Source organism: Pipra filicauda, unplaced genomic scaffold, assembly GCF_003945595.2.
Source record: "Pipra filicauda isolate LSUMZ 115617 unplaced genomic scaffold, ASM394559v2 scaffold548_size709544_pilon, whole genome shotgun sequence".
In the NCBI taxonomy this organism is placed as follows: Eukaryota; Metazoa; Chordata; class Aves; order Passeriformes; family Pipridae; genus Pipra; species Pipra filicauda.
The window spans coordinates 137,938-165,923 of NW_024104696.1; the positions used below are offsets into that span (position 1 = coordinate 137,938).

Consider the following 27,986-nt stretch of genomic DNA (forward strand, 5'->3'; position numbering starts at 1 on the left):
GGCGGCGGGGAGGGGGGACTCGGCCGCCCGCCCCCCTCCCCCGACTCACCGTCCGGGGCGGCGGGAGCGGCCGGGGCCGCCCGCAGGGGGAGGGCCCGGAGGTCACCGAGCCCCTCCCGGCCCGGGCGCTGATTCGGTCGCACCAAAAGTGTCCCGGCCCCGTCCCCCCTCGCTGCCCCCCCGGCGTGTCCCCCCCGCCCCGCCGAGCCCCGCGGGAGGGACCGCCCGGGCCCGCCGGGCATCGCCCCCCTGACTCCCCGCGAGGGACCGGGCAGAGGGTCCCCCGGCCCCCCGGGCGGGTTTGTTGTCCTGCGCCGCTGACCCCCGGCAGAGGCGGTGACACATCATGTGCCAGGCGCAATCCCGGTGGATGAAGGATGCCCCCGGGAGCTCTCGGTAGGCACCGAAGGCCTCAAACTTTTGTAGGCGAAAGCGAAGAAGTGAGAATTGTCTGGGAAAGCTCCTTCAAGGAAACTTGGTTCCAGCTCCCCAACGGCTGAAACACCCCCCAGCCCGTGCTCCCGGGACACACCTTCCTCAGCCCGGCCGGGAAGGATGAGCTCCTAGGGATGGAAAGCCACGAGAGGGACTGGGAGTTGGTCTGGTTCCACGGGGTGGCCTGACGGCCCGAGGATGACCTAACTGGGCCCAGTCAAGGCCAGGTGACTGGGAAAAGCCCCGGCAACGGGACCGGGCCGGAGGCAAAGCGAGTCCCAAACTGAGCGTGTCCCATCACACATTTATGTTCTTTTTCAAAGACGTTCTGGAGCCAGGCCGGGATCTTTGGGCATCCAACTGACCTGGAAGCAGCTCTTAGGTTTGGTTTTCTTTTTTTTTTTTTTTCCCTTCTCTTTTTTTTGGTTGTTTTTTAATTCACGTTTGTACAATCTTCTGGATATCTTCCTTTTTTTTTTTTGTGTTTTTCTTCCTCGAGAAGGAGTAAAAAGGGAGTGTTGGAAACTTAACATTAAACAGGATTAAAGCCCTAAGCGCTTAAGGGGAAAACAGGTTAAGGAACTTAATCCAGGATGGATCTGCAGGAGCCCCAGCAGCTGGGAATGTTTGCGGAGGGCGAGCTGATGTCGGTGGGGATGGACACGTTCATCCACCGCATCGACTCCACCGAGGTCATTTACCAGCCCCGGCGCAAACGGGCCAAGCTCATCGGCAAGTACCTCATGGGAGACCTGCTGGGGGAGGGCTCCTACGGCAAAGTCAAGGAGATGCTGGACTCGGAGACCCTGTGCAGGAGGGCTGTGAAGATCCTGAAGAAGAAGAAGCTGCGCCGGATCCCCAACGGGGAGGCCAACGTGAAAAAGTGAGTGGACGCTTCTGGGGATGGGGGGCTCGGCTTGGTGCTTGTTCTGCAGCTGAGCTCCTGGGTAGCCTCAGCTGACAGCGTGGCTCTCTGATGGGGAAGGGCTTCCTGAGCCGTGGCTTCCTGCTCTGGAAGTGCTTCCTAAGCCATAAGTGTTCAGGAATCTTCCTACTGAACAGCGCCCAGCGCTCTGGGTGAGGCTGGCACAGGGAAAGGGGCGGGTTCCTGCGGGCCAGGACTGTCTGGAACACAGCACTTTGGTGTTGCTTAATGGATTAAATAGTGTTTCCTAAAGCAATCCCTCTCTAAGGTCTCGCCTTGCCCAGGTGCTGCTGCCTGGGAAGGGTGAGGGGGCACAAACACACCTGCTGTGGTCACAGTTATTGCATCCAGGTGTGTGTGGCCCTGGAGCTCTCGGGTGGCAGTTCCTGCTCCCACCCCTGTGGAAGGTGCCTGGAACAGGATCCAATGTATGGGGCACCCCATGGGCACAGGAAGTTTTGGGTTTTTCCCTTGGTTTCATTTCTGAGGCGTCTGGGACACGTTCAAGGCTCTCCCCAGCTGATTTCTGACGCTGTAGAACAGGGCCGAGGGTTGTTGACCTCTCTGGTGTCAGAGACTCCAGAGTTGTGCTCAGGAAGCTCCGACACCCCGGTTACTCCGGGCACAAGGACCTTGTGGAAGGCAGCCCTGGGAGGGGCCGGGGCCGTGGGGCTGCTGAGGGAACTTTCCCTTCCAGGACCTCGCAGCAGCTGCGTCCCAGCCCTGCCAGGAGCTGCTTATCTGCCATGCAGGAGCCTCTGCAGCCCAAACAACCCGGCCAGGGTTTATCTGGGCTGGGAGGGAGGGCTGTGAGAGCTCCAGGAGCCTCTTGTGCCGCTCAGCTGAGGGTGAGCCCTGCCCTGGCAGAGTCCCGTGTCTGTCTCACCCAGGGTTGAGTTTCCCAGTTCAGCTGTGGGATATTTCACATCCTGTCCCAGCACTGCTGTCAGGGAGCTCTCACTTTGCCTTCCAACCTTCCTTGACAGCCTTGGCTGTGGAACAGTCACATCCCAGGGCCGGGACCTCCCTGTCCCTCCCTTCCTGGCTCAGGTTCAGGATCAGAGTGAACTTCGTTAATGTGTAATAGAATGTTTCTTGTTTTTCTGGTGGAGGCTGAGTGCCCCTGTCCCTCCATGGGCACATCCAGAGCTGCCATGAGGAACAGGGAGATCGCTTCCTCCTTGGGGAAACTTTTAATGTAAATTAGATAAAAAAACTTGCCCACACCAGGAGAGTTCCCTGCTCTGAGCCATGGGAACGCTCCTGTGTCCTGAGGTGAACTCCGTGGAAGTTTTATTCATGCCCAGAGCGGGGCTGTGAGTGTCAGGGGGGTCATTAAGGGGGTTATTAAGCAGACTAGCCAAGCCCCTCCCTGGTTTGCTGTGGATGTTTTCTGGCTCAGCCCCACCTGCTCCAGAACACCAAGGCAGATTTTAGGTGTTGTGTTGTACCCAGGGTTGACTTTAGTTCGAGTTCCTGTTTCTGTCCCCTCATGCTTTCCTCTCTGCCCAGCCATTTGTGATCTTTATCTACTGCTTCAGTGGGGAATTTTAAGGTAAACTCTTGTATTTTTGGGCCCCTGGGCCTGTGGCACTCTGAGCTTGTCAGACCCTTCAGCTCAGGAAGTGAAAGCTGTGAAACTTGGGTTGTTGGACAGAGGGGATTGAGTTACTGTGGTGGGCTTGTGCCTCTGCTCCCTCACAGAGCTGTGGAGGACTGGGCAGGTCTGAGCCAGGCCTTGGGCACCTGCAGATGTGGGGCTGGAGTTGGGACATCAGTGCCATCCCTGGGTCACTCTGTGGGTCACTCCCTGCTCATATCCCAGACCAAAGCCTCATCCCACACGTGCAGCCCCCTGTCCCAGCCCTGTCTCCTGATGTTCTGGAGACCCAGAAATTATGACTAAAATGTTTTTGGGACTTAGATCAAATTGAATGATTTTTCTCTACCCTAGAATACTCCAGTTTTGCTCCGGAAAAATGAGTCCTGAAGGAATGTCCTAGTCCTGGGGAGGATGTTGAGGGTTTAAACTTGTAAGACACACGTTTCCTTAAATCCACTGAGGGAATCTTCGTTTCTCTTCAGTTGCTTTAGGTGAAGTGAGGTGGCTCAGTCAGGCAGACAGTGCTGGGGCTGATCCCTGCAAAACAGGAGTTTAGTGGGATTGCTGAAAAGAGGAAGGCAAACCTGGCAGGCTGTGTGTGCAGCAGCAGAGGTTTAATAACGCTGTGTGCTAATAACCTCACACGTTAATTAATGTTTGGGGCTCTGGGGGATCCCAAGTGCCCTGTGCTGTACTCACCACCTCGGCACTGCTCCGGCTGGAATCCCTGCTCCCTCCACGGTGCTGTGACAGTTTGTTCCTGGGGTCTGCAGGAACCGAGCTGGAACCTCCCAGCAGGGACAGCTCTGCTGGGCACGGACTTGCTGGAAGCCCCAGAGGTGTGGGCTCAGGTGGGGCCTGCAGCTGGGGGGGCTCAGGTGGGGCTGCAGCTGCTGCTCCTCCTGTCCCTCCTCCCCGGACATGGGGGCCCTTCGGAGCCGCCTGGCTCAGGGGGATCCTCTGCTGGGCTGGGTGTTTGCTTGGCTGTTCCCAGAAACCCTGGGAGCTGTAATCCATGGAAGAGCACAGGTAGCTGTGTTGTGATGGATATAGAGCCTGGAATGCCAGACATCCCTGCAGGAATATGGACAGAGCCCTGGGACTAGGAAAGAGAAAAAGCAGCACCAAGGTCCTCCCGTCCAGTCCTGAGGCAGGGCCTGCTCTTAAGCTTTTAGGACTTTATTGGAGGAACCTCGTGAACCAAAGGAAGGGAATGAATCTTTTGGCTGTGTGGCTGGGTTTTATTTAAGCAGGAATGGCTGTGAGACCAGGAACAAGCTGTAGGAAGAACACTGGATCTTGGTGGAGATGTCCAGGAAGGAACTTCTTTCCAGGCTGTCCTTGGCAACTTCCAGAATGGTGTGGCAATGGAGCAAGTAGGCAGCTTTGCTATATACAGTTCTGAGCAGCTACAGCCCCCAGTTATTTGCCAGAGCAGGTACATTGCAGGGGATAAGCCTTAATCTACCAGGATGAGCTTAATGGATCTGACAGAGCTCCAGTTAGAAGGTCTTTTCCCTCCTGGTCTTCTTCCGAGGAGGTTGCACTTGGAAGCAGGCCCTGCCCTCTGGCAGTCTGTCTGGTCACACACTTGCAGTGGGCTGGGCTGGGGTTTTGGTGTTAGTTTTGGGGAAAAAAACCAACTTTAGGCCCGTTCTGAGGAGGTGAGTTCCCCTGCTCGTGGGGTTTGCAAAGCAAAATGGGATCGGAGGTGACTGGCTGGCTGTCCCTGCTCCTCAGGCATTCCAGAGTGCAAGAGGAGCTAAAAATAGAAGTAATCTTTCCTCTGGGAAAAGGGCTGCTTGGCCTCTGCCCCGGGGGGGGGGCACTGCCCTGGCATTTTGGATGGGTTCATAAAGTCCTCTGGGGGGGGAATCATTGCAGAAATATGAGATATTTTTTCAGTCTGTTGAAGGTGGAAGGAATTAGTGTTTGTGCTTCTGAGCTGTATTGCAGGGATCGAGCTGTTGGGATCAGGATTTTAAATGTGTCCCTGATATTGGCAGCTTGCTTTGCCTTAAAGCAGTTGTGTTTGAGTGTGTGTGCTCTCCTCCCTCCCAGCATCCCAGTTGGATCCCTCTCCCCCTGTGCTGCAGGATCTCCTCACCCCACACAAGCACTGGCTGCAGTTCTTGTGCTGGTTTAATCCACTTCAGCCCTTTGGTTGTTCCTATAATTAGACCTGTCTGCTGTGCCCACTGAACACTGGGGAGCTGTCCCGTGGTGTCCTGGGTCTCTGCTCAGCTCTCGGTGGCCTTTTTAAATCCAGAGTTGAGAAAGGAAGAGTCCCTGGGCTAAACTTTGTTAGTGAAGTGATTCCTACTGCTCAAGTATCCTTAAAAGATCCTGAAGGATTCTCCTTGCACTCCTGCGTTGGAGGAGCCTTTCCAAGGAGCAGTTCCTGGTTGTTACTCAGATGTGAGGCACCAGCCAGGCTTTGTGCTGACCCAGCTTGTTGTTGGAGCTGTGAATGGTGAGGGGCTTTGGGCTGGCTTTGGGCTGGGGCTCTCGCTTCCAAAGCTGTGCTTGGAATTCCTTGTAGTGCTGCTTCCGAGAGCTGGAGCTGATGAAGTGTGACCACACTGCTCAAAGCACTGGCCAAATGGCACAGGAAGGGAGGTGGGAAGGAGAGTTTGTGGAGTTTAGCACAAGTTTATGTGGAGTTTAGCACAGCTCAGCGTGGAGCAGCAGCGGGACCTGCAGTGCCAGACACGGACAGAACCACCCTGACCTGACTGTCCTGATCCACCTGTTTCTCCACAGCTGGCAGCCAGTGGGATTTCACAGGCTGAGTTTAATGCAAAAGAGACTAAAATGTGGTTTGGGGCAGGTGCAAAATCCCAGGAGACAAAGATCAGACGAGCTGACATAGGAGGGGCTGTTCTCCGAGCCAAGGGAAGGTGTTTGTGCTGTTTTAGGTTATTCCCCACAAACAGAGGATTCGGTTCAGGTCTCTGAACCATTCAGTCGAGTTAAGTTTGGGCTAGATTTTGGGAGAAATGGAGTGGGAAATTAGCTTCTTAAACATGACTTTTTTCCTTGTCTCTTCCTGCAGGGAAATCCAGCTCCTGCGGCGATTACGGCACAAAAACGTCATCCAGCTGGTCGATGTGTTGTACAACGAGGAGAAGCAGAAAATATATCCTTTTTTTACAGGGCTGTTAATCAGGTTTGAATTCCCACTGCTCCCTGCTGCAGTTCTGCTTTTTGGGAAGGTCCTTTTGGATGCTTCTTAAGCTTGAATTTTTGCAATTAAATTGCTTCCACTGGTATGAACCATCCTGCCTGCTGGGAGACTTTCCCCAGGAACACAAATTCCCAGACACACTGGTTGAGGCAGTTTTATGCCTCACCTTACTGGATATGGGGTGACTGTGCCACGCTGAGAGCACTTTGCCTGGAACCAGCGTGGAAGTTCCTGGAGCTGATCTGTTGTAGCACATGTTATAAATGGTTGCTTTTATATTTGGCAGTGTTTTCTAAATACTGCCTTATTAGAGCACTCCAGAAAAGGGGTAATTTAATTGTGTGCGTTAATTAGATCAAACGCTCTGCCACCAGATCATTAGGATAAAGCAGTGTGACAACTTCTGCTTGTGCCCGTGGCCTCGACAGACAGGGGGGACAGCGAGTCAATTACCGGGAGAGAGAGATGCCTTTAATTAGGGAGAAGGGAGGAGGCAGCGAGGGGAAAAGGAGCCCGAGAGAGACATCGTGTGTCGGAACCAGGTGATGACAACCCAGAACTGTCACTGGGAAATGGGGTCTCTCTGGGGACGTTCCTGTCTGGACTCTCCAAGCAGTGCTGGTCCACGAAGAACATGTTGGTTTTCAGTACCTTCCCCTTGCAAGTACAGGTTGACTTTGCCATTTTTGTCTGTATCTGCTCCTCCACTCTCTGAGTTTGCTCCTCCCAGTGCTGGTGACATTGGAAATTGGGGCTGTGGAGGGAAGGATTCTGTTCCCACCTGAGTGCCCTGTTGCTGCTGGAAGTGCATTGCAGGCTTCAGCTGTGTTTGTCATAGAATCAGAGACTGCTTTGGGTTGAAAGGGACCCCAAAGCCACTTCAGGGTATTTCCCTGTTTCTGTCATTCCTGTGAGGTCTCCAGTTTGGCTCCTGTGGAGTTCCTGTCCTGTCCCAGGCCCGTTGCTGGAGCTGCAGTGGGTCATTCCAGAAGGGTTTTCTCGTGGGTGCCTCCCCCTCCTGTGGGAGCTGGAGGGAGGTCCCTCAGCAGCTGGGGAGTGCAGCCCCTCGGGCTTTGGCTCTCTGGGATGGGGCTTTGCCCTCACACAGCACCTCCTGAGGGGTGTTCAGCCTTGGAGCTTCCTTAACTCTGCCTCCACGTATATGGTGATGGAGTACTGTGTGTGTGGGATGCAGGAGATGCTGGACAGTGTCCCAGAAAAGAGGTTTCCAGTGTTTCAGGCTCACGGGTAAGTTTGGTTCCTCTCACCACTGTGCTCTCTTGAGCTGGAGAGCTCTGCTCAGGCTGCACATGAAAGCAAACCTGGCTTTGTGCAGTGATTTAATCTTTTACACCCATGCAAAAAGTGAAAAGCTCTTGAAGTGGTGGCAGGGATTGTCCTTAGATTTTTGGGAAGGAAGACCATGTTTCTGTTGATTTTTCTGTTGCTTTTGTTTAACTCCCTGAGCTGCCCAACAGCCCTTCCTGGCCCTCGTCCTCCTGCAGTGCCCAGGGGTGCAAAGGGGGCAGTCTCCTGCCCTGCCTAAATGGAGGCCAAGCCACAGTTCAGCATCAGAAGAGAGATTAAAGGCCTTGGGATGGATTAGGGATTGGCAATATCCAGCATGATCTCTTAGCCTGGTTAGTTAGCAGACAGGATAAGCTGGAGCCCCTTTCACTCTGCAAGCAAAGAGACCTGAAAATTCTGGGAATAGAAGATAGTCATGATCAAACCAGGGCAGAGCAGCAAACTTGTGGCAACCGCATAATTTTCTGGTCGTATTGTCATTTTGTTTAAGAGATCTCTGGGATTACAGACAGCCTAAGTGAAATTCAGGCACACTAATACTATTTCTGAGTATTATGAGATGAAACACTTGCCTGCTGCCAGGCTGTGCTGCAGTGCTGGTGACAGCCCAGAGCCTCTGACCGTGAGCACAGCAAAAAGCTCCTTTCTACTGGCTAAAAGTGTTTGATTTTTCCCTCTGCCTCTCTCTGCAGGTACTTTTGTCAGCTTATAGATGGCTTAGAATACTTGCACAGCCAAGGGATTGTCCACAAGGATATCAAACCGGGGAACCTCCTGCTAACAACCAATGGGACACTAAAAATATCCGATTTAGGCGTAGCAGAGGTATGTGAGAAGTGCAGCAGTGGGACATTCCAGATTGAGGTCACCTCTGTGGTGTCATTGATTTATTGTGCTTTTAGGCTTTTGTTCTGTTGCGCTCGCAGAGCGCTCTGAGTGACTCTGAATATTTATTGCAATTGGCAAAGCACTTTTGTTGGTAACAGCACGAAACCTCCACTCAGGAAGCAGAGAGAGGAAGACATCAATCTTGGACGAGCCCAAAAGTGGGGGCAAATGGGGATAAGCTACATAACCTTACCCTGCTTTTTGCACGGAGTCTGTCCCAGGTGGGAGAGGTGCAGGGCTCGTCGCTGGGGTGTGTGGTTGCTGTGGTGGCATGTTCTCATCATCTGTAGATGTTCAGTAGAGGAGTTTTCCGCTTTTGTTTCCCAGGTGGAACTTTTCCAAGGCTCAGTTTGTTTTCCTTGGAAGTCTGACCCTGGTCTCTCCTGCAGGCATTGCATCCGTTTGCGGAGGACGACACGTGCAGGACGAGCCAAGGGTCGCCAGCATTCCAGCCCCCAGAAATTGCCAATGGCCTTGACACCTTTTCAGGCTTTAAAGTCGACATCTGGTCCGCGGGGGTGACGCTGTGAGTGCCCAGAGCCCCAGGAGCTGGAGAACAAATGACACCCCCAGGGAGCTCAGGGCTGCCACTGCTGCTCTTGTGTGCTGGGGGAGCAGGGAGGGGAGTGCTGGTCCCTCCTGGGGGGGTTTTATGCTCCCCAAAGTACCTGTTATTCTGCAGAAGGTCATCTTTTCTCTCTGTGAGTGACTCTGCAGCTGTTGCTCAGCACCCAGAGGCACAGCTGCTGCAACAACAGAAACCACAAGTATTTATTTTAAAGTTTCTGCTGTCCCAGCTGTCAGGGAGGTGTCCTGGTGGTTTTGGCTTGTGTGAATGAAGAGCTGTGATGAAGGAAGGCTAAGTTTAAAGAGGCATTCCACATACTGTCAAATATTCCTCTTTTAGTTCCCTCTTGGCTCCTTTTGGTTTACATAGCCATGTAAGAAATGAGTACCTGTGTGCTGCTTCTTATCCAGCTTCTCCTTCTGCCTCCACAGATACAACATCACAACGGGTCTGTACCCTTTTGAAGGGGATAATATCTATAAATTATTTGAAAACATCGGGAAAGGCGACTACACAATTCCAGAGGATTGTGGTCCTCCACTCTCGGACTTATTGAGAGGTGAGTCTCCCAGGTGGCTCCAAAGGGTGACATTTATAGATGCAACAACTGCTCAGCTTGCACAGTGCCAGGCAGAGCTTCCTTCCAAGTGTCCTGTGGAGATGCAGGATCCTGTTGGACAGGGAGGTTGTGCTTACAGCCTCTGAAGGATCTTCAACACTGGTGTTTTCCTGAGATCCACTAACCCCTGCACGGCTCTTGCAGTCCTTGGTTCTTGCATTATGTTTCTTGTGCTCTGAGAAGCTTTTACACCTAAAGACAAATTGAAATTTAAATTTAAAATGGCATTGTAGCATTGATGCAGGTTTTGCCAGTGAGAACACTCAGATGCCTTGTCCAGGCTTTCCCTGAAGTGAAACACTGAGTACTCAGGGTCTGCTGTCCTTCCTCATCAGCCTCTGCTCTGGATTTATTTGTCTCAGTCCCATTTGTCCTCCTTCCCCCCAGATTCAGAGCTGCAGGATATTGGAGCAAAGTGACAGGTTTCACTTTCACAGCAGGGCTGGGGTAGGACCCAGAATAGCACTTTCTGGGGAGAAGGTTGAGGTTTTTCTTGGTTTTTTTTCTTACTGTCCCTTACTGCAGCAGTTTGAGGTTTAGTGCTGAACAGTGTCCACCTGTGAAAGCTGAGTGGTCACTCAGGGCAGCAGTTTTGTGCCCGGCAGGCAGGCTGGAGAGCCCCTTTGGCAGCAGAGGGGATGTGATTCCAGCCCATGGGAGAGCCTGACCAGCATTGCTACTGCCCCCTTGGCAATGGAGCAGCCAAGTGCAGCCGTGCTGCCCAGCCCTCAGCACGGGCTCGTCCTCTCCTTGCCTTTTACAGCTCTTTTTATTGAGAGATCAGCCCCCAGATATGGGAGGTTTGTCTTGTTTCACATTGGATTTCCTGGTCCTTGTGCTGAGTGGGGTAGCTGAGGGGCTGGGGGCACCGAGTCCCTCCCTCCTGGCAGCATGTCAGTTCTGTGGGGACACAGGCAGGGACACAGGCTGGGTACAGGGACACAGGCTGGGTGCAGGGACACAGGCTGGGTGCAGGGACACAGGCTGGGTGCAGGGACACAGGCTCCATGCAGGGCTTCTGGCTCGGGGCAGGGACACAGGCTGGGTGCAGGGACACAGGCTGGGTGCAGGGACACAGGCTGGGTGCAGGGACACAGGCTCGGTGCAGGGACACAGGCTCACACAGGCTCGGTGCAGGGCTCCTGGCTCGGTGCAGGGACACAGACTCACACACGCTCCGTGCAGGGCTCCTGGCTCAGTGCAGGGACACAGGCTCACACAGGCTCAGTGCAGGGACACAGGCTCCATGCAGGGACACAGGCTCACACACGCTCCATGCAGGGCTCCTGGCTCGGTGCCGGCCGTGCCGGCGGCAGGTGGTGCTGTCAGTCCGAGCTCTTCCAGCGCCGCTGCCGGGGCTCCCTGGACCCCGGCACCGAGGAGGTGCCAGACCCCCCGCAGGCCCCCTCAGAGGCTATTTTAGCTTCTCTGGCCCCGTGCCAGCGATGAAATCAGTTATTTCCATGTGCTTCCAAAGGCATTAGCCAGCTTTAGCAGCTCTCCCAAGGCATTACATAAGGCAGCGCTTCCAACGGCGCTCGGCACAGCCGGGATCCGACTGCTCCGCTGAGCCCGCTGCTCACGGCCAGGCACTGCCTGATGTGCCTCCTGCCAAAGCTGCCTGCCCCAGGGAATGGTGTCCTGAGCTCCCTGTGGCCTTTGCTCTGTGGCTGCTGACTGAACACGGCCTCTTTCTGAGCTGGGAAGTGCCCAAATGGAGTAAATCCTGCGGTCCGGCTGGAGCAGCTGCCGCTCTCCTGAAGCATCCAGCAGAACTCCTTGGAGGTTTCTGATCAGCCTTTCAGCTGCACTTAGTGCTTCCCCCAGGGAAAAGGAGCGTGGCAGTTTTCTCTTTTTCCTGTGCTGAGCATATTGACAGCTTAAAGTCTTGTGCTTCATGAGCACAATAACTCCCTTTTTAGTTCTCTTTCCACCCCTGCGTAAGATCTGGAGTCAGAATTTCCTGCTCTTCCCTCTGCCTGGTTTTACATGGAGGAGCCTTGTACCTGGTGCCCTCTGTCTGTGTCTTACAGTCTGAATCTCCTTCATCCTTGCTGCTCGCTGGCTCTTTGCATCCCTCCTGTACTTGGGCACCACGGAAGTGCCAGTTGGGTGGGTTTGGTGGGGAGAGGAGCTTGTCTGGGAGGAGGTGGATGTGGGAAGCCCTAAGGATCCCTTTTCCTCTCCTCCCACCCACTTGAGGACACTCTCCCACCCCTCATCTTGCCATATGCACGTGGTACATTGTAAAAGCTGGCAAAACCTCCTGATACTCCTCTTTGCTTGGTGTGACACATTTTCCAGTGGTCAGACTGCCCAGTGGCCTCGAGGTGGATGAATCCTGGGGTGGGATTGCCCCAGTTCCCCCCGCTGTGGAGGCCTGACCAGCTCCCCAGCACCTGCCGAGGCCCAGGGCTGAGCTGTGCAGTGGTGGCTCTGGGTAGCTATGGTGACAAACCTGGGTGCTTTATTTAGTTCCTGCTTTTCCTCCAGAAGGTCTGTGTTTCCTGGTCAGTGCCCGCTCCTCCTGCAGCGAGCAGGAGCTGAATCCAGTGCCTGCAGGTTGGAGACTGTCAGTGGCTGGTGGCTGTGGTTGTGTGAGCAGCACAGACACCCCCAGCTCAGCTCTGGCTCACTGGAGGGTTCATGTTGCCTTTGTGTTGCTTTGAAAGGCTCTAAAAGCCCTTGCAGGGCTTTGAGTGCTTGGTCTGGGTCTGGTGTGAGGCAGAATTCAGTGCTGCTAAGTGCTCATTTCCTCTGTCTGCGGGGGCTGTGCTGACCACAGGCCCTGTAGGGCTGTGAAGAAAACACAAACACGCTTTTTAAGGTTTTCCTGTTCCTCCATTGACCACTTTTGTAGTGTTTCTTTACTTTTTCTTCCCCTTGAGCTTTTTTTTATCTTTGTTCCCCTTTCCAGAAGAGCAGAGTTTAGAGGACTTAAAGCTTCTGTGGTATTTGGCTTGTAAAGAGACTCGCATGACAGTATATCCCACAGATTAGTTGGGATGCTGCTCCTCGTTTTGTCTCCCTAATCAGGGATGAAGCTTTATTTATACTCTTCAGGGATGGAAAGGAGAAGGGCTGGTGCAGCTCTGTGTGTGCAGTCAGGAGAGATGTGTCAGAGTGGAAGAGTTTATAAATAGCCTTAAGGTTCTTCTGGCAGCCCATGGCTTATCAACTGTGTGCACTTTGCTTCTGGACCAGAAAAATGCACAAGGTCAGCTTTCCTCCTCCTGGTAATAGACTTTTACTGGAAGAGGAAGCTCTGAGGCTGCAGCTCTGCATTAATCAGCATCTGAATTGATTTCCAGGCCCTGTGACCTGGTTGGTTCTGTAGCAGTTTGTTTCCTCGCTGCCGTGACCTTTCCTTGGCAGGACAGCGAGAGGATGTGTGTCCTGGTGACAGTGGGATGCTTTAATTGTGCCATGGCAGGAGCCCCTGGAGGTGGCAGGGGGGTGTTTGTGCCCATCCAGAGGCCTGTGCTGGATCAAAGGCCCGGGATTTGCCTGCAGAGGGAGTTTGTGGCCGGAACACCCGGCTGAGTGTGTGCAGGGTGAGGGAGAGGGAGAAAGTCCTGTCTCCATTTACAGATTGGCCTCACACTGCTTTTATAGTGCTTGTTTAAATGTTGATCCAACTTGGAGACTGAAGGGAAATCCAGGGTGAGTTCATTAACCTTGCTGCTGGATCTCTTCCTGCTTCTCCAGTCCCGTACCTGAGACTGTGCTGTGTTCTGAATTCCAAGAATTCTGGCCCGGGTTGTAGTGCTGTGCCTGTCCGGGATCATGGAACGTGTGGGCTGGGGGCTCTGAGGGTCTGAGGGCAGATCCGTGCTCTCCAGTCCCTGGACTGCCACTTTCCATGACTGCAGAGGGGTTTGAGGCTGTGGAGGGGCTGCAGTGGGCACGATACCCCCGCGTGGGTACGACTGTGTGGTGTCTGTTCTTATCAGTTTAGTATCTGATACGCCCTCGATGAGGGGACTTGACATTTCAGGAATAATTTCCTCATGGAAAGGGTAGTCAAGCATTGGAAGGGGCCGCCCAGGGAGGTTTGGAGTCCCCATCCCTGGAGGTGTCCAAGGAATGACTGGAGGTGGCACTCAGTGCTCTGGGCTGGGTGACAAGGTGGGCCCCGGGCACAGGGGGCACTCGGTGACCTCGGAGGGTTTTGCAGCCCCGGTGGCTCTGTGGTAGCCCATGTATGGGCACAGCGACTCCTCCGGGAATCCCGAGGAGCAGGGCTGGAGCTGGGCCTCCGGAGGCATCGCCCTGGCACAGCCTGTCCCACCCCTGCGCAGATAAACTCCAGGGAAGGCTTTACCCTAAATGGCAGCGACGGCTCCCGCGGGCAGAGCTGCGGGATGACTTGCCTGGTGAATAGAACATGATGTTTTGTCTTGACGGAGCCTCTCCTCGGTGCAGGGCCTGAGCCACGGAGCTGCCACGGCTGACTCAGAGCTGAATGTACGAATGCACATTTTCAGCGAGGAGACTTTCCATTTTCTTTCAAACCTTGCCCCGAGTGTGGTCGTTTTTCACTAAAGTAAATACTCTTTTTCGTCAATTATTTTCTTCCTGCCTTTTTAATGGCTTGAGAGCAACAGCTCCCTGTGCTGTGGCTGTTTCTAACTGCTGCTCCTGGGCCTCTTTTAATCATTGACTTTAAAATTCTTCCTCTGCTTGTACCAGTTTCATCTGGTAGATGCCTTAAATTTCAAAAACACCTTGAAATGTGGTCTTTAAATAAGTAAATTGGGGGAGTAGGTGGTGCCCTGAGTTCCCTGTTTCTGATGACATTAATAAGAGAACCCAGCCAGTACTTGCTCTTGTCCCTTAAAGTTCATGTAAGAGCTCTTTGCAGTCCTCTTTCTTAAAAAAAAAAAAAAAAGCCAACTCATTTGGGCAGCTCAGCTGTGAAACTGCTGTCTGATCATCTTATTAATAGGTCCTTTAATTAGGTGCAGGATTTTTTTTTCCTCTGAACTTGAGGTGAGGAGAAATTCCACCTGAACGTGAGAAAACTCCTTTGCTCCAGGGCTGAGCTCTGGAACAGGTTGCGTGGGGGGATGTTGGGACATTCCAGACCCAATCCAAACAATCCAAAACTCTGAGGAATTGGGCTCTGAGGACTCCAGTGCCTCAAGTTCCTGAGCCAGGGGCCTGGCATGCACCTGACCTCTAACCTGGAGAGCTCCTTCCGTGTTTCTTTGACCCACTTCACGTGCTGTCATGTGGGTCAGTAGTGATCCCATCGGCCTTAAAGCTCTTAGTGCTGTCACCAGCACAGATAAACCTTCCCAAATTGCCAGGGCAAATTGTATTTGGGGTTCGGGGGGGGAACATAACTTCAGCCCTCCCTCACTGCCCTGTCCTGTCCCCCCTCTTTGCCCGTGTTACTGTCGGGGGTGTGGTGAGAACAGCCTGACAGGGAAGATATCCTGGAGCAGCTTTGGTTACCACACATGCTCTGGTGATTTCTCTCTTCCATGACCTTTGAATTGCAGAATCTAACCTGCAAAAGGCCCTTGCAGCTTCCTACTTGAACTAGGATGTCTCTTTCCAGACCCCCCTTCCCGAGTGTCCATCCAGATGTATCTCCCATCCCTGTGTTCTCTCTCTGTCCTTACCCTGGCTCTCCCCAGCCCTCTGCACTGTTTGCTCCAGTCCTGACTTTCCAAACTCCTGTTTGACAGTCAATATGGTCCTGGAACTTTCACTGGAGAATATCTTGGATGCTGCTGGATGAGGCTCCTGTGGTCCCACTGGCTCATTTCTGAAGAATATGGCAAAATTTGCTCCTTCCCTTCTGTTGAGCTGTGAAGCTTCTGAAAGGCAGTGGGGCAGAGTGGGCACCCTGGGAGGCTGTTTAAGGAATCCATCTCCCTCTCTCCCAGAGAAAATATAGATGAGCTGCTTTTCTTCACCCCCACCCAGTTCCCTCAGATGACCCCAGAAATCCAAGCCTGGCCAGGGCACAGGGATGGGCAGTAGGTTCTATCTGACTGTATCTCAGAATATAATTCCACTAGACTGGAGTATCTGGGACACTGAGCAACTGGACATATGCTGTGCCTGAGGCTTTGGCTCTTCCATGGAGAAAGTTCAATGGAATTATCTGTGAAATGCAAAGTCTTGATGCTCTTTGCCTGGAGACATGGTTGGACCTGTGATCCAGGGCTGGAGGAGCCTCAGTCCCTGCACCGGGAGGGAGGGAAGGGCTGGATCTGCTTTGCAGGTGGGAAACCGAGGGACAGACTGGCTCGGGTGGTCAGTGATGGGGTTGGGATTTTGTGCTGAGCTTCCCGTGCCCGATGCAGCAGATCCTGCCTGGAGCTGCCAGGACTGGGCACAGCATGGCTGGCAGGGAGGGCGGGGAGGGGAGGGCAGAGCTTTGTGCTTCCTGGCCTTGGCTCAGCTGAGGGTGCCCGTGATCACACCTGGCCTTTTCTGCTTCTTTTCAGGGATGCTGGAATACGACCCAGCCAAGAGGTTCTCAATACAGCAGATAAGGCAGCACAAGTGAGTGTTATTCCCTTCCTGCTCGTGTACCTGTGCTCCTGCTCTCACCTCCTGTTTCCTTTTGACAGCAGACACATGGAAGTCACTCAGTCTCCTTCCTCCAGCTCTGCTGGGGCTCTGGCAACCTCCACTTGGCTTTTTTCCTCCTATTAGAGCATCCGGTAAAGCAGTGGAATTGCTGACCGGTAAATAAGGAATATGTTGGAAGTCTGTTTGTGGTGTGCCTGCTTCTGGATGATTAAGGGTTCTGGATAATTTTTTCCAGAGGCCAGCAAGTACTAATGGAGTGGAACAGGGGATCCTTAAAGCTGGGTTATTGAAGCAGGGCCATTCAGTAACGTGTGTTAGTTCTGGCCAGTCTGGGGGCAGAAATATCCCCTGGTATCTGCTCCATATGGAATCAATATGTGGAGAAGCGTTTCAGGACAATAGGAAGGTTTGTTTTTTTCTTTCTCTTTAATATCACAGCGTTCCCTCCCCCGTATCCTCCCCCGTTTTCCGTGCCATAGTCGGGGGGGAAATGCCCCGTTATCGCTGAGGCTTTTTTTGAGGATCTGTTTGAACACGCTGGCTCTGAGCAGAGATTTCCTGGGCGGATAAAAGTACAAGAACAAAAAGCATCATGAGGATGCTTTGCTGCGGAGGCTGCATCAGTTTATCTCCTCTTGGAATGGGAAGTGCTTCTGAGGACAGGCAGAGCAGCCTCTGGACCGCAGCTGCTCGGCACAGGCGCTGTCTGTGAGCCTGCCCAGGCCCTTTTGGGAGCCATGGAAAAGCAAGGATGTGATCTGGGATGGTGCTGAGCCCACTCTGTGCTGCAGGAACAGCGCTGCTTTCCCGTTGTGTCTCTGGAAAAGCCTGGCCACTGTAGCCATGTGCTGTTGTCAGGGGATGGTCCCTGGGAGGTGTCCGAGGAGCCACAGCCAGAACCTGGGAGAGCCAGGGAGCAGAGGGGCCAGGGGAGCAGGGCTGGGGGACCAGGGCTTATAGAGCTGCCCAGGCAATTAATTAAACAGCCAGACCGACTCCTTAATAGCCTTGAGAAAAGCACTAAAAGCACTTTCTTTCCTGTGGGTGCAGAGGCTGCCCCTGAGCTTGGGCACCGCCCTGGGTCCTCCTGGGTCACTGCTGGGTGTTTGAGCTGGTTCCCCAAGCCCAGGTACTCCATTTTATCCTCCTCCCCCGTGGCAGTGAGTTTCTGTGTCAGTGTTGCCCAGCTGGAAGCACAGAGGTGTCTCCAGAGACCCTGCCTGTAGCTAGAAAGCCAGAGAAACTGGAACAGGGCTCTGGCACGGGGCAGCTGTGGAGCTCCTGTGCTCCATGGGCACAGCTGCTGTGCCCAGGCTTCTCATCCCACAGCACTGAGAGGGGCTGAGGAAAGGCTCTACCTGCAAACCCAGGAGCATTTTGAAGGCTTAGGCTCTTATTAGTTTTGTGTGAGCTTAGCCAGTGCTTCTTAACAGGCTTTTCTCCCCTATTAGTAATTGCCTCCTTCCTCCTGCTGTGGCATCTAATAATTACATCAAGCACAGCAGAGCCTGCAGCCTTGGGCCTTGGATGTGTCTGTCCAGCTCCTTTTTGTGCTAAAGAATCCAGAGCTTGGTCCTCCTGCCTTTTCTTTAAATAGAAGCTTAGCCCTGATGCTTAACCTGACCCTGATTTTTTTGTAAATGGAACGCAGCAGTCAGGACAGCAGGCAGCCACTGGATATTGTCAGAGGGTTTTGGGAAAGCATTTTAGTAAGAAGAGATCTGATTTCTGGAATCCTTAGATTTTGGAGCGGGGGAGGGAGTAAGTCATTAATGATTTTGGGTTTCTCTACACTCCTCCCCCAAAACCGTGTGCTGAGGCACAGGAACTAGACAGAAAGACATCAAGAGACTTCCCCAGGCTGCCCTGCTGGGATGGATCCCGGCTCAAACCAGAATCACCCGGTGTCTTTCCGTGCCGCTGGAAGTCTCCTTTTATGTCTTTGAGCTGCTGTTCCTGGGGCCTGGCTCACACGGGCAGTCGGGAGCATCAAAGTGCTCTGAAAGCAGCAGGAACAGCCCCTGGGCCCCAGGCAGGGGTTTGGCTTTGGAGCCAAACGCTGCTGGGCCGGGCTGGTGTCAGGATGAGGGGAAGGGGCCGTGCTCCTGTGGGAAGGGGAGTCCAAGGGAAGCATCACAGAGCGGGTGTCCTGCAGCCACAAAGCTGGTGCTCGGGGTCCATCCTCCCCCACTTCACCTGCCATGAAGTGTGAGAGCTCCTGCACTGGGCTCAGGGGCACTGAGGGAGCACAGAGTGCTCTGTGGAGCTGCAGGAGGCAGGGAAGGCAGCCAGGCTCCTGTGACTGCCCAGCAGTGATCCTGCCATTCCTCCCGTTATTCCTGTCAGCTATTCCAAATGCTTTTCCCCCTGAAGCAGCAGCCCTGGCTGAGGAATGCTGGAGGAAGAGTGCTGAGTTTCATCCCTGCCAGCTGCCTTCCTCCCTCCTCACTCCTGCAGCTGAACTTCTGCATCAGACTCCTGTCCCTGCACTCCTGCTGGAGCAGGACAAAGCAAGATATGCTGCTCTGCTCAACCCAGTTCGTGCAGGTCAGACCTGGAGTTGTAAATGGAAGTGAGTTAAACCTCTCCCAGCCCTGAATAGCACTGGAAGAGCCTGGAAACCTGCTCTCCCCGGAAGGATCCGGGTGGGATGATGTTCAATGGGAAACTGATGCTCGTAGCTCACCTCTGGGAATATTTGGTGCTCCTGGGCTGGGAAGGGAAAGCTGCCAAGAGCCAGGGAGTTCCAACTTGCTCCTCTATGGATTATCCACCACCTCCCCTCTGCCCTGTGCTTTTGCTGAAGGGCTTCATGCTCATACACTGCATTTTGTAACTAATTCACTGACCTGCTGCAGCACTTAAAGTGATGAAGTGGATGCAGAATTCTACCTCTGTCCCTTGTTTCCAAGGCAACCATCTTCCCTTCCCTCTCCACAAGTGTCACACTTAATTTGTTCAGCCGTGGATCCGATTGCAGGAGTTCATGGCACGAGAGGGGAGGCACTTCCACCTTTTATTAGCCGAGGTGCAAATTAACCTGCTGGGCTGGGGTCTCCTCCTGCCCTCCTGGAGGCTGCTGTGCCACCTTCCCCAGCACTCCTGCTCTCTGCAGGAGTTTGGAGAGTCACTCTGGGATGCTGTGCTGCTCCAACCTGGGTACTGAACCCCTTGGAAATCTGTGTGTGGTGCCACTGGATGCTCCTTTGCAGGTGCTGACTGTGCTCTTGGACTCCTGTGCCTGCTTCTGAGGGAAGGAGAGACATGTGGTGCCTTTCCCTGTGCCTTCCACAATTGCCTGTGAGGGGGCTGAGTTAAACTGGACCCCTGTTATCTGCTGCTTATGGTGACAGTGACCTCCCAGGGAGCTCGAGGCCCCTGCATGGCATCACAGGAGAGGTGGAGAATGGCTCATCCCGACCCTGGCTGGCAGGGCAGGGATCTGCAGCTTGGCATCTGGTCTCAGACAGAATCACCCATGTACAACCCAAGCAAACTGCGAGTTTGTGACCCCAGTGGGAAGTGGATGGCTGGGAGTGCTGAAAAGCTGCAGCTGTGCTTATAGATTCTTCATTTAACCTTGCTTATGCCAGAACTTGAAAAGAGCAGAGAGAGGACTTGTGATGGGAGATCTGAGCTTGGGAGCTGCAAACCAGACAGGCTCATTAGGCACTGGGCAACCCAGATTCCTCTTTTCCTTCAGCCCTTGACCCTTGCTGTGTTATCTCCCCGTGGCTGACAGCAGCTGTCTGAACCCCACTGCTGCCTGGCAGGATCACAATTAACACTTGTGCCACTGCTGGCCAGGGCTTCTGAGCTTGCAGGTACCTCAACAAGCTTGTGGAGTAGGAAGAAATAATCTCTTACTACTGCTGCCTTCACCCTGAAACGTTTCTTAGCCACTCCCAGCCCTTTGGAACAGAGATGAGAGAGGAATCTGCCTCTTCCAGGGGATGTTCTGGACAAGGGGCGCTTCCAAGATACCAGAAATCTTTTCTTCCCCCTCAGGGTTAAAGCAGCCACCACAAGCACCAGGTAACTGTGTGTGCCAGTGGACTTGGCTCAGAAAACATCCCTGAAACTGGGAATAAGTGGTGAGACAGGGCACTCCTCAGCAGGGCTCTGACCCAGCTGGTGTTTTGCCTTGGTGGTAAGGGCAGGGTGAAGAGGGGCTTTGTCCCATCGCCATCTCTGCCCAGGAGTTGCTGCTTTCTGACTCAGGCAGTGACCAGTGGCTTCCCGAGGCAGATCAGGGTGTTGCTGGAGCCAGTGGTCCTCAGCTGAAAGGCAAATCTTCACTAACAACCTCCAGCACCAGTGCAGAAAGTGGAATGTCTGTCCCTGCTGGAAAATCCTTGCCAGGAAATACTCCGCTACTCTGCACAGAATTGCTCCAGGCTCCTTCCAAGAGGTCTTTGATTTTTCTTAGAACTTCAATGGATTTCTCTTCTCACTCTCTGTCCTCATTACCATATATGCATATGCAAGTGTTTGAAATCACCTCCCTGAGGATGGAAGCATAATGACTGGAGTACAGTGATTCAGGTTTCTGCTGCTAATAAAAACCTATTTTTACTCTCCTGGTAAGTAGGACAGGAGGGAAGAGTGAGGCAGAGCTGAAATACAGCAAAATAAAAACACCGGGTGCTGTAGGCTTCCAGGCTTTTTCCCTTTAAAATTCTCCTCTTAGCAGCAGCCACTCTGATCTCATTAGTCCTGGATATTCCCTTCTCTCGAGGTCTCTGGTGCTGAGTTTGGATCCCTCAAGCCCCAGTGCCCCTGGCAAAACCAGCTGGTGGCTGTTGGTTCCTCTGTCCCTGTGCTGATGATCCTTCCAGGCCTGATCAGCCCAGGCTGGATTTGCTGTCTTGGCAGTCACTTCCTCAGTGAGCACAGTCCCAAGGAAGGGAGGTGGGTTGATCCCATCGGGAGTGCTGTGTACCACCCACGTCACCAGGGAAGCCATCCGTGGGATCTGTGGAGAGCCCTTGGCCACAATCCAGATACGCTGGTCCCGCTCCCGTCCTGCTGGTCGGGCAGCTGGCGTGGGCTTTGCTCAGCCCTGCGGTGCCACTTCGGGGACAGAGGTGACACTTGCCAGCTGAGATCTGCAGCAGTTCCCGTCCCTCTCCACAAATTCCAGCTTCCTGCCTGCGAACAAGGCACTGCCTGACTCCCAGAGCTGCAGCCTGGCTCCAAAACTCCAGCACTGCAGAGAAAACAGTTTAAAGATGCTGATTGTGAGGCAGTTTCTGGATAAGAGTTCACCCCTCCCTTGAATCCTGCCTGATTTGTCCCAGTAGCTGCATTTCCATTTGTTTATCTCCTCACTCCGTGCTTTTGCTGATAGTTTTGTTAGAATCCCACTTTTTTTCAGGCTGACTGTCAAAGCAGTGTAAGACTAGAACAAAATGATAATTACAGCTCTGCGCAGGAGGTGCCTTCAGCCTGCCTTCCTGAAAGGAGTTTGGAACTGGGGTGATAAAAACCAGATGGCTCAGGTTGGTGAGAGCTCTCGGGCTGGCTCAGGCCCTCCTCCGTGGTTGGAGGCCAGGAGTTCCTGGATGCCAGCTGTGGACTGGGAATCACTCATGTCCCATCGGGCGTGTGTGGGCTGGAGAGGTGTGTTAGAGGTACCTGGGTGTGCAGGAACCTCTGCTCCCACCTGCACTGGGAGGCTTGCTGCGAGTGTGGAGGCCCCAGCAGCACTCCCAGGAAACTTTGGGTGCCCACGTGCAGCACTGGGAGACACCCCAGAGACAGTCTGCAGTCAGAGCCCTGCTCTGGGAGTACGATGAAAACCTGAGAGGTTTATCCCATCTGGCTCTGGGATGCTGCTGGGAAGCAGCCTGCTGGATTCCTGATCTGATTAAGAACAGCTTTTGGAGCCGATATCCTTTCCTGGCCAGATGGGCTTTGGTGGTGATAGGAGTCCCTTGAGACAGAGGGGGATAAAAAGATAAAGTAGAAACGTTTCTGCTGTGGCCTTGGTGCAAACTGGCTTTTAGAGGAAACTGCTGCAGTAACTGCCCCTCTCCTCAGACTGGGATCCTGCAGATTGGTGTCTGTTGGGCTGGATCAGCCTCAGCTTCAGGATAGGAGAAGTTTCTCCTGTCCTGCTTGCTTGGACAACAAAACTCAGGAGCTCCAGCAGCTCTGCTGATGTGTTTTGACTTACAGGTAGTTTGGGTTGGAGTTGGTGACGGAGAGAACATTCCTGAGCTCTGTGTCCAGGCCCTGAGCTGCCCCCTGTGCCTGTCTCCCCGTCCCCCTGTCCCACCCCAGTGTGTCCCACAGCAGACTCCAGCACTGGCTCCTGGCAGAGCTGTTCCTCCTCGCCTGCCAAAGCACATCCCTGTCAGTACTGGGGTGGGATGGGGCGTGGGGGCTCCCGTGTGCCCGTGCCCTGCCCCAGCTGTGCCCTGGGCTCTTGCAGCTGGTTCCGGAAGAAACACGCTCAGGCCGAGGCGCTGGTGCCGATCCCGCCCAGCCCCGAGAGCAAGGACCGGTGGAGGAGCATGACGGCGGTGCCTTACCTGGAGGACCTGCATGGCTACAACGAGGAGGAGGACGAGGACTTGTATGACATTGAAGATGATATCATCTACACTCAGGACTTCACAGTACCAGGTAGGGGAGAAGGATGCTGCCATGGGCAGGGCACAAGTGGTTGGGTTGGTGGTTTTTTTGTCCGTTTAGAGCTTTTTGGGAAAGGCCTCGGGGTCTGAATAGTCCTTTCAGCAGAGGAGGAGACTGTTGGTTAGGGAGTGGTGTGAGTGAGCCCTGGTGCTCTGGGTGCCTTGGTCCTTGATTTGATCAACCAGGATGCCCCTCCCTGTATTATCCCTGTGCCAGCTGGGCACCCTTCTCCCAGGAACAGCTGCTGCTGGACCCTGCTGTTCAGCACAGTTAATTGTTAGGGCCAGTTTGGCTAGAGTGAGTTATTTGGGAGCAGAGCCCTGAAGTGACTCTCTGTTCAGGGTACATGGCACACGGGGGTGGCCCCTGCACAGCAGGAGCCTGGTCCCAGCCTGGCCTGTCCGGGGCTCCCCAGCTCTGGAGGGTTTGTGTGGTTTGCAGAGGTGGGGGAGCTGCAGAGGCAATAAAGGTGAATGTTTTCACCCGAGCGTTCCTGCAGGATCCCTTTGAGCCTGCTCAGTGTTGTATCTCTAACAGTGATGCCGTGTTAAGATATAAATTAAAACCCCCTTGTGCATGAGGGATCAGTTCAGCTGTGGCTCTGCTGGGCAGCAAGAGCAGGAGTGTGAGTGACTCATAGGTGGGGGTGGGTGCTGGGTTGGGGGGGGTAAGAGGGAACCTCATTAAATCCTGTGTTCTTCAGAGGAAGAAGGGGCTTTGAGAAAGTGCTTTCATTTTTAAAGGGTTATTTAAAGATTTATGCAGCTCTGTGGGGAGATGTAAATGTTCCAAGCCCCTGGTTCAATTGGTGTTAAACATCCCATCCGAGGGAAGTGCTGAGGAGAGGATGGAGAGGATGGAGGAGAGGATGGCTGTGGCCCGAAGGCAGGATCCTTGTGTGCAGTGAAGGGATGTGAACGTCCTGCTCAGTGCTTTTGTGCTGCCTCTCAGATTTGGAGGCCGAGCTCTGCTCTTTCCTCCCCTACATTAACCCCTCCTCTGCCCCAGCCCTGTTCTGCAGCGCCTGCTCCTGGGATTTTCAGTCTGAGGCTGGGCAATGCAGCCAGGACTGGAGTTTTTTAAACCAAGCCTGGTGCTCGGGAAGGTGTGTTCCTGGCTGCTCTGGTGCCTGCGTGCTCGCTCTGACAAACAGCGATTCAAAACCTCTTGGTGGTGTTATTTTGAAACCTTTTTTGGTGCCTGAATGAGCTGGATGCAGAGCCATTAAGAATGTGAGGGGTGGCAGGGATGAGCAGCCACGTTCCCGGTGCCTCTGTCAGCCCTCCCTTTATTTATTTTATTTTTAGCCTGCCCGTGGTGAGGGTGAGGTGGGCAGGAGCTGCTCGGGCAGACGCAGCGCTGGGTCAGCGGCTTCCGCGGGGGCAGCAGCAGTTGCCAAGACTTCAGCCCATGCTGAATTTTTATTTTCATTAATTTGAACGTCAGCAACTGTCATTGGTGAAGGAGGTAAAATTAGCTCACGATTCACCTCCCTCCTTGGTATCCATAATAGACTCCCGGGACTGTGCTTTTGAAGCAGGGAAGGAGGGGAGGAGGGAAGAGTCACACAAAAGACAAATGAGCTGTTTGGATAGATTCTTTTTTCCCTCCCCAGTCAGAAATGTTAATTGACTTGGCCCGAGCTCAGCCGAGGGAGGGGAAGAAGTGTTCAGCTTGGCTCTGAATGGGGTTGTTTGAGGCTCTGCAGACGTGCTGGTGGGATGCAGGGATGGGAGGAAAAACCCAGAGCTCTGGGGAGTTGCTGCAGCCTGACCCCTGTGAGCTGCTTACCCTGAGCCCTTGGGGGGCTCTGGGGCCAGCGTGTCCCCCTCTTCTAGAGCTTGGATCCCTTGGCCCTTTCCAGCCATCACCCCTCCAGAGGGATCAGGTGATGGTGGGATCAACAGTGGGGTGTGAGCTCCGTGCTCCTGCCGTGCCAGCCACTGCCACAGCACGTCTGAGGCTCTGACACACACCCAGGGCACCCCCTCTGTCCCCGGGGGGGCTGAGGCACCCCCATCACCTCGGTCCCTTGTGGTGAGCCTGGCCAGGAGCTGTGCTGCTCGGGGGTGCTGGGTTGGACCCCCCCTGGGAGCGCAGTGAGTGCCACCGGCTCTGGCAGTGCCAGGGTTGGGTGCCCAAAGCCAGTCCCTGTCCCTTCCCGGGGCAGGAGCACTCAGGTAAGTGCCACAAGCCAGTGACTGGGAGCTGTGGCAACACTCGGAGCCATTGGAAGGGATATGGGGGCAGATCCAGAGGGAACTGATGGCACCTGTAACCCAGGATCCACTCCCCCCTCCCTCCCCGTTTCTGGAGGACCTGCAGCAGTGCCAGCGGGGATGTGTCGAGGCACAGGGGTCCAAGCTGGCCCCCCGCTGTGCCCCCCCAGAGCAGAAGTGTCTGTCCCAGCCCCTGAGCCCCCCCAGCTCCGAGCAGTGGGGTGATGGTTGGCGCAAGCGGAGCTGACGTCCCGCCCGGCCTTGGCGGAGAAAGGATTGAGCATCCTTTAAAGAAAATTATACATAATCGTCTTACAGCCCTCGCTTCCACTCAAAGCTCTGAGTCATAACTGAAGGGCCCTGGAGCGTGACGTTCCTGCTGGAAGGAAATTGCCTCGGCTGGATCCGGTGGGGGGGAGCCCGACAGAGCCTCTCCTGAGCCCCGCGTGGGGCCGGGGCTGCACCCCCATCCTGGGGGAGCACCCGGGGTGCTCCGGGGCCACATCCCTGCGTCACTCCCTGGCTGGAGGGATGTGACCCGAGCCCCGGCTGTGGCAGCGGGAGATGCCTCTGGAAATGGCTCTTCACCTGCTCTGCTGAGTCACAGGGAGCAGAGGAGGCAGAGGGGCTGATGTGAAGCCCCCACGCCATCGGGGTGTCCCCTCAAGGGATGGTCACACACCCGAGCCCTGGCCCTGCCAGAGGGGGCTGCACTGCCCCATTCTGCAAACACACCCAGCCCCTGGGCACCCCAGAGTCAGTGCCTGGGGCTGGGATCTGCACCCCCCTCTGCTCCCCAGAGCAGCTGGGCTGGTCCCTGGGAGTCCAGGGGGGCTCGGAGACAGCCCAGGGAGGAGGGGACACACCGTCCTTGTGGTGCTGTGCCCGTGTGCTGGGAACCACCAGCTGCTGTGTGCTGGGGGAACGAGGGTCAGACCGGTCCTCGGGGGGAGGAGGGAGGGAGATGCAGCCTCAGGCTCCCAGCCTTGCACATCCCCTGTTGGGGATCCCTCTCCCGTGCTCCTCGAGGGCGCAGGAACAGGCTCGGGTTTCCGCAGGAACAGGGTCCCTCCCGGGCGCTGGGAAGGCTCTGCCCACCCCTCACTGTGCCCGTTCCCTTGCAGGACAGGTGCCTGAGGAGGAGGCCGGGCAGAACGGGCAGAGCCGTGGCAAGGGGCTGCCCAAGGCCGTGTGCATGAACGGGACGGAGCCGGGGCAGCTGAGCACCAGGGCCAAGGGCGAGCGCCGGGCCAGCGCCTCCTCCAACCCCTCCCGCAAGGCCTGCTCTGCCAGCAGCAAGATCCGCAAGCTCTCCACCTGCAAACAGCAGTGAGCTCTGCCCAGGTACCACGGGGGGGCCCGGGGGGGCTGCCCGAGGAAGGGGGGGACACCCAAGTCTGCCCCAGCCGTGGGCAGCGGGAGGGAGCTTGGGGGTGTTTTGTAGTCTGGGTCCTGAGCATCCCCCTGGAAGGGTCCCTGGCACCAAACCCATGGTGTTGGGGGGTGCAGAGCCCAGTGGGGACCCCTGCTCTGCCTGCCTGGCTCTGCTCTATTACCCCTTGCAGGGTGTTGCCCCATCAGGCGAGAGCTGCTGTCGTGACCCCTCTGCCCTGCTGGGCTGCAGCTGGGCTGTGGTGACAGCCCTTTTCCTTGGCACTGGCACCCCCTGCTCCGCTCCTGGCCTCACCACCCTCCTGGATTTTGGGAGCACAGAGGAGCAGTGGGATGCTGAGCACTGGGGTGTCCCCAGAGAGGCCCCCATGGGACCTGCCCCTGGCCCGGGAGGTGTCTGTGTCACCCATGGCCAGGCCACTGCTTGCCCAAGCCCCTTCCCCTCCCCTCCCTGCTTCCCCCCCTCCTTCCGGCTCCTTCTTCCCCGGCTCCAAGCCCTGTCCCCTCCTTCCCACCCCTCATTCATAAGGGAGCCAGCAGTGACTCATGTTCAGCCTCATCCGCCCCCGGCCTCATGCTCGTCACGGCGCTGCTGGGGCTGAGCTCTGTTATCTCCTGGATCACGACCAGCTTTGTGGTGTGAAAAAAGCCCGAAATAAAAGCTGGATCCTCCCCCTGCAGCTGTCAGGGGCCGTGGCAGCTCCATCTTTAATTCATGGGGGCAGTGAGTCACCTGTGCAGGGAGTCGGTGCAGCCAGAGCCTGGGACGGGGCTCCCTGGACCTGCTGCTCCTCCCGCCCCTCCCGGCCTGGGGGCTCCAGGATGCTGCTGGAAGGGGAGGGTCCATGGGAAGGAAGGGAATGCTCCCCTCCTCGGCGTAAAGGACATTCCTTGGTGTCATTTTCCCCTTGGGGTTTTTCTCCTCGGCTTCAGGGCGGGTCTGGGCTCACCTGGCTGAGGGACCAGATGTGTGTGAGCCCCCACCAACCCTCCAGGGACAGCACAGGGACCCCGGGCCCCTCTCCCCCATCCCAGGGGGCTGGCAGGAGCCCTGGTGCAGGGTGTGACCCGCTGGCAGTCGGGAGCAGAGCCTGCACCCCAAATTGGGCACCCCCTGCCCTCCCTCACCCCTCCTCTCTGTTCTCCCCACAGCACCCCCGGGCCCGGGCCTGCGCCCCCCCCTCCTCGCCCCAGCTCTGCCTCTCTCCTGGGACTGGACTGTGCTTGCGATCCAAAAAGAAACCAGAGGAAACCAACCAAGGCCCCCCTTCCCTCCCTGCGCCCCCCCTCCGGCAGCGCCAGCCCCGGGGCCGTGTGCCCGGACCCCCGGACACCTGGAAGTTGAACTTTGTGGCTGCCAGGACGCTGCCCCCCAATCACTCTTTGCCAATCAAGACACTGATTCTGTTTTTAATTTTGCGATGGGAAGGTGGGATGGGGGGGCCGGGGGGTGGGACCCCCCCTGCCGGGCCCCCCCGGCCGTGTAGAGTCGTGCAAAGCCATTGCCGTGCACTTTATGTTTTAGACTACTGTTATATATTATATATTTTCCTCTTTTTTTTTTTTTTTTGTTTTGTTTATATTTGCGGTATATTTAGAGATTCCTACACATCGTGATGTGTTAAAATAAACCAGATGAGGAAAAAACCCA

General features: G+C 55.1%; 1 protein-coding gene across 1 annotated transcript; it reads left to right on the forward strand.

The window, feature by feature from the left end:
* On the forward strand, positions 1-27,986 carry STK11 (serine/threonine kinase 11). Its single transcript, XM_039387249.1, has 11 exons — positions 1-817; positions 938-1,318; positions 6,019-6,102; positions 7,309-7,398; positions 8,151-8,283; positions 8,736-8,872; positions 9,346-9,473; positions 15,998-16,055; positions 22,522-22,715; positions 26,068-26,287; positions 27,488-27,986. Exons 2-10 carry the CDS (start codon positions 1,029-1,031, stop codon positions 26,274-26,276), a joined length of 1,323 nt encoding a protein of 440 aa, XP_039243183.1. The 5' UTR covers positions 1-817; positions 938-1,028; the 3' UTR covers positions 26,277-26,287; positions 27,488-27,986.